The sequence below is a fragment of the Anguilla anguilla genome, chromosome 3 (genome assembly GCF_013347855.1).
Source record: "Anguilla anguilla isolate fAngAng1 chromosome 3, fAngAng1.pri, whole genome shotgun sequence".
Taxonomy (NCBI): domain Eukaryota; kingdom Metazoa; phylum Chordata; class Actinopteri; order Anguilliformes; family Anguillidae; genus Anguilla; species Anguilla anguilla.
Window position 1 is genome coordinate 1313394 of NC_049203.1, and position 6000 is coordinate 1319393.

Here is a 6000-nt window from a genome sequence, read left to right on the forward strand (position 1 = left end):
TTTAACCACCCCCTCTGCCTCCCCCTCACCCCCCCCCCCCCCCCCCCAGCCCCAGGGCTACCTACAGCCCCTCTCCCTGCGGATGACAGATCTGCCCCAGCTGGGGGCAGGAAAGGCACTCATGTGCATCATCCTGTGGTGTGAGTGCCCCCGTGCCCCCAGGGGCTTCTGGGACACCCCCCCACCCCCCTCCACCCCCCGCCCCCCACCGCCTGGGTGCGCGGGACCTGCCTGTGAAGGATAACAGAGTAGGGATGAGACAGCCGTGATGTCACAATGCGCTGCACCCACCTGGGGATGTAAGCGTCCACCAATCGGCATCGCCGTTGTTCTGTTTGCAGTTACCAACGTGCTGTGTGATTGGTGGAGGCCCTCTCCGGGTTCTGTGGGGAAAGGCGGTGACCGTGGAGTGTTCCCGGAGGGGGTGTAGTGGGGGGAGGGAGTGAAAATGGGTGATATCCCCTGAGTGGGGAGACTGACCCCCCCTTTCTGAAGCAGCTCCACCCCCCCCCCCCCCCCTCCCTGCTGTGTAAGCAGTGGCCCGGAGGCTCGGTCCTGGAGGGGTGTGTTCTTACTGCCCAGGACTTCCTCTGACAACGCTGTGCTTGTGTTGGAGTGAAAAACATCATTTAAAAAATGTATTTATTTATTTTTATTTTTTAACTGCCCGTGCTACAGTGGCAACATTCACCCCCGCCCCCCCCCACCCGCCGCCCTCCTAATGTTCCAAAGCACTGACCGATTTTCCTGAAGAAACAGGGTTAATGCTTGCTCCTTGGAAAGCCCATGAAATATTGATGCTTAGCCATTCGGTTTTGGTCTCTTCCCCCCCCCCCCCCCCCTTTTCACACGGAGGTCTCCTGCCCCCCCCCACCGGGCGCCACGGCTCGCTCTCCCTTGCTCGCCCTCGCACACTACACACTCCAGCTGATGGTTTCCTACACGGCGTCTTATTGGATTACAGAGCTGAGCTCCGCGCCCGGCACTGAGGAGAGTGAGTCTGCTGTGTTAACCACTCTTCTGCTGTCTGGCCCTGGTGTTAATGCGCTGCTTCACACACACTCACACACACACACACACACACACACTGCGCTTACACACACACACACACACACACACAGCGCTTACACACACACACACACACACACACTGCGCATACACACGTGTACACACTCTCACTGTGCATACACACACACACACACACACACACACACACACACACACACACACCGGGGGAGGTGGGGGGGGGGCACAGTCGCTGCTGAAGGACTCGCTGTGGAGCTCAGTCTACTTTTGGCGGAGTGTATTTTTAGATTACAAGGGAGGAAGGGTGAGGGATTCTTTTGTTTTTTTTTGAGGTGTTGGATGGTGTGTGTGTGTGTGTGTGTGTGCATGCATGTGCATGCATGCGTGTGTGTGCGTGTGTGTGTGCGTGCATGCGTGTGTGTGTGTGTGTGTGTGTGTGTGTGTGTGTGTGTGTGCGCGTGCATGCGTGTGCATGCGTGTGTGTGTGTGTGCGTGTGCGTGTGTGTGTGTGTGTGTGTGCGCGTGTGTGTGTGTGTGTGCGTGTGTGTGTGTTTGCAGTTTCCTGGCGAGTGCATTTGTGTCTTGAGTGAAGAATGTCAGACAGGAAGTACTCCTCCCGGGTGATGATGTCACCGTGTCAGCAGGACTTCCTGCTCTGAGCAGGCGTGTGCGGGCCGCTGCAGATGAGGGGTCAGGACAGGCAGCCCGGTCTGGGATGGGGGTACCCTAAAAACCAGGGGCTCAGACTGAGCACGTGTGGTGCTGTTGTCTGTTGTAACTCTGGTGCATCTGCTGTGGAGGATTACAGGCGAAACAGAGTGGGTTTCAGATCAAATAACGCCAGCCTCACTGAGCTACTGATCAGGCAACATGCTGGCCAGCTCTGTGGACCAATCACACGCAGCGCCTGTTTCTCTGGGTCCGTGGTGCTACAATGCAGACAGCAGCATCTGAAAATGAAAAAACAACAAAAACAAAACTCTCCCCTTTCAGGCATTGTGCTTGGCTCGCTGGTTTTATTGTTCTTAATTCAGTGGGGTTTGCTGGGGACAGTGCAGTTCTGAGTTTGATCAGGAGGCCTTGTGTTGGTCTGTTTGAGACGTCTGTGATATCAGAGCTGCGCTGGAATAATGGAGCGGCTTCCACTAACGACCTGACCGAGACAGAGCTCAGCCTCCCTCTCCCTCTCTGAGTCTCAGAGCTCAGCCTCCCTCTCCATCTCTGAGTCTCAGCCTCCCTCTCCATCTCTGAGTCTCAGAGCTCAGCCTCCCTCTCCAGCTCTGAGTCTCAGCCTCCCTCTCCATCTCTGAGTCTCAGCCTCCCTCTCCATCTCTGAGTCTCAGAGCTCAGCCTCCCTCTCCAGCTCTGAGTCTCAGAGCTCAGCCTCCCTCTCCAGCTCTGAGTCTCAGAGCTCAGCCTCCCTCTCCCTCTCCAGCTCTGAGTCTCAGAGCTCAGCCTCCCTCTCCAGCACTGAATCAGAGCTCAGCCTCCCTCTCCCTCTCTGAGTCTCAGCCTCCCTCTCCCTCTCTGAGTCTCAGCCTCCCTCTCCCTCTCTGAGTCTCAGCCTCCCTCTCCCTCTCTGAGTCTCAGAGCTCAGCATCCCTCTCCATCTCTGAGTCTCAGAGCTCAGCCTCCCTCTCCCTCTCCATCTCTGAGTCTCAGAGCTCAGCCTCCCTCTCCCTCTCCAGCTCTGAGTCTCAGAGCTCAGCCTCCCTCTCCATCTCTGAGTCTCAGAGCTCAGCCTCCCTCTCCATCTCTGAGTCTCAGAGCTCAGCCTCCCTCTCCCTCTCCAGCTCTGAGTCTCAGAGCTCAGCCTCCCTCTCCCTCTCCATCTCTGAGTCTCAGAGCTCAGCCTCCCTCTCCCTCTCCATCTCTGAGTCTCAGAGCTCAGCCTCCCTCTCCCTCTCTGAGTCTCAGCCTCCCTCTCCATCTCTGAGTCTCAGCCTCCCTCTCCGTCTCTGAACAGCACATTTATATAAAAAAATAAATAAAAACCAAAACGAGTCGGCCTACTTCCTCAAGGCCAGAGTGTTAGCATTTTTCCCACACGCTCTCCCTCTCTCTCTCTCTCTCTCTCCCTCTCCCTCTCTCTCTCTCTCTCTCTCTCTCTCTCTGTTCATTCCCCTGTTTTAGGCATGCTTTCCATCCTAAAGAGCATCTCTTTTTACCCAGGTGACGGCTTTCAGATTTTTATTTCTGATCCGCTTAGAAGCAGCAAATGGGGGGCAGGGTGGTCGGTGAATTGGGGGGTGCAGGGTAGTAATTTTCCTTAGTTTTGGGGGACGGGGGATGACCCAGGAGGGGATGCCGGGGGGTGTTCTGTGGGGGTGCTCGTATTGAAAGCAGCTGGACCCCCTGTCTGAGTGACCGCGCTGATCCACAGTCTCCAGTTCACTTAAAGCCGCAGAACTCCGATAATATCAGAGACCGCCACAGATATGACATCATTCATGGATTCTGGTGAATTTCAGATCAACCTGCACGGAATAAAAATAAAAAACAGACGTGTTCTTCTGGCTAATTGGCTGGGATTTGTTTCTCATAATCCTCATAGTGAACATTGCTGTCTGTTCCCCTCCTGAGATTGTGCACTTTGTTTTGTAGAATTTTGTGCAGTAATTAGATGGCACTAATTTAATTGTAATGGGTACACCCCCCCCCCCCCCCGCATTTTCGTGTCTGTTGTTTGTGAGTTTGTGTGTTGGCCGTTTGCTAAGTTCAGGGCGTTTGTAATCTTTGGGGTGTCTGTAATGTTTTGGCCGTTTGTAATGTTTGGGGTATCTGTAGGGACCTCATGGTCATCAGTGGGTAGTTCTTATTTGGGGTCCCTTTGGGAATCTGGGGTTCGAAAACCGGTTTGAAATCGAACCCCCATGTCAGTTATTCTGAGGTGCCAACCTCAGTGATAGACAGGAAAGCTGGACTGCACCTACAGTCAGTGTGTGTGGCATAAATCACTCTGTGATATGAATCAGTCTGTGTGACATGAATCAGTCTGTGTGATATGAATCAGTCTGTGTGATATGAATCAGTCTGTGTGATATGATTCAGTCTGTGATATGATTCAGTCTGTGTGATATGATTCAGTCTGTGTGATATGAATCAGTCTGTGTGATATGATTCAGTCTGTGTGATATGATTCAGTCTGTGTGATATGAATCAGTCTGTGTGATATGATTCTGTCTGTGTGATATGAATCAGTCTGTGTGATATGAATCAGTCTGTGTGATATGATTCAGTCTGTGATATGATTCAGTCTGTGTGATATGAATCAGTCTGTGTGATATGATTCAGTCTGTGTGATATGATTCAGTCTGTGATATGAATCAGTCTGTGATATGATTCAGTCTGTGATATGAATCAGTCTGTGATATGAATCAGTCTGTATGATATGATTCAGTCTGTGTGACATAAATCAGTTGGTGATATGATTCAGTCTGTGTGATATGATTCAGTCTGTGTGATATGATTCAGTCTGTGATATGAATCAGTCTGTGTGATATGAATCAGTCTGTGATATGGATCTCAGTAATAGCAGCAGATACTCCATGATGTAACAGTAATACCGTTAATGACATTGACAGCTGTGACCTTTTGGGGGGGGTCATTTGCAACAACTGCCCCCCCCCCCTTCAAACCACCTTCATTCTTCCACCCCCTAATTCCACTGATCTCTGGCCCTGAACCCCCCCCCCCCCCCCCAAACCCCCCCCTTACCACCGTCTGTCCCATGCGATTCTGCCACACACCTGAGTCTTGCTAATCTCATTATCTCCCATCAGCAGTCCCAAAACACACACCCATCCACCCTGGAACCACACCTACACCTACACTATCTCCCATCAGCAGTCCCAAAACACACACCCATCCACCCGGGAACCACACCTACACCTACACCTACACCTACACCTACGGGGTCTGTGCCTGCTACACCTTTACCTGCTACACCTACAGTGTCTGTATCTACTACACCTTTACCTGCTACACCTACAGTGTCTGTATCTACTACACCTTTACCTGCTACACCTACTGGGTCTGTATCTACTACACCTTTACCTGCTACACCTACAGTGTCTGTATCTACTGCACCTTTACCTGCTACACCTACAGGGTCTGTATCTACTACACCTTTACCTGCTACACCTACTGGGTCTGTGCCTGATTGAATTGCTCTAAAAGTGCTTTTTAAAAATGTTTAAATAATTTTAGTGGAAGGTTGAACAGGCAGCTGTGAATGTATGCGTGTTGTGTGTACATGTGTTGTATGTTTTTGTGTTGTATGTTTGCGTATTGTATGTATGTGTGTTATATGTTTGCATGTTGTATGTTTGAGTTTTGTATGCTTGCGTGTTATATGTTTGTGTGTTTGTATGTTTCAGGGTTATCCCTGTGGCTGGGCTTCAGGCAGTGGCCCAGTAATTGATGGGATTCTTTTGTGAGTTTGGCCTGATATTTATTTATTTATGTGAGTATTTGGGTCTGAACTGTTCCATATGTACCGAATGGGGATGCTGCTCTGTGCTACGCTCCACAGCCCCCCCCCCCCCCATTGTTGTGTTTTGATTCCACTTCCTGTGGGTAAAGGTCAGGGGAGGGAGGGCGAGAGGCTGGCCGGGCTGAATTATTCATGCCATTGACTTTGTGTCAGCACTCGCATGTTTTATTCATTTATCTCATTTAGGGCCCCGGCTGCACCTGTTCTAGCATTAAGCGCCCGCGCATTTGCATCTGATGCTAATTTGGTTTACTGGCGGGCCCCAATAATACCCCCCCCCCCCAATCCCCCCCCCCACACACACACACACGCGCACACACATGCACAGACACACACACACACACACACACACACACTCACACGCACACATACACGCACACACACACACACACGCACACGCACACGCACACACACACACACACCCCTGTTAATTTCATTGTCACAGCCTGGTCCTCAGCTTGGACCCAAGTAAAGCTCCT

General features: G+C 51.6%; 1 protein-coding gene across 1 annotated transcript in view; it reads left to right on the top strand.

Moving 5' to 3' along the window:
* The window catches only part of ebf1a (EBF transcription factor 1a), a 48032-nt gene that overhangs the window by 25250 nt on the left and 16782 nt on the right, over positions 1 to 6000 (top strand). The window contains exon 7 of the mRNA XM_035408005.1: positions 163 to 216. Coding sequence (XP_035263896.1) covers positions 163 to 216 — 54 coding nt within the window. The remainder of the gene's footprint in view (positions 1 to 162; positions 217 to 6000) is intronic.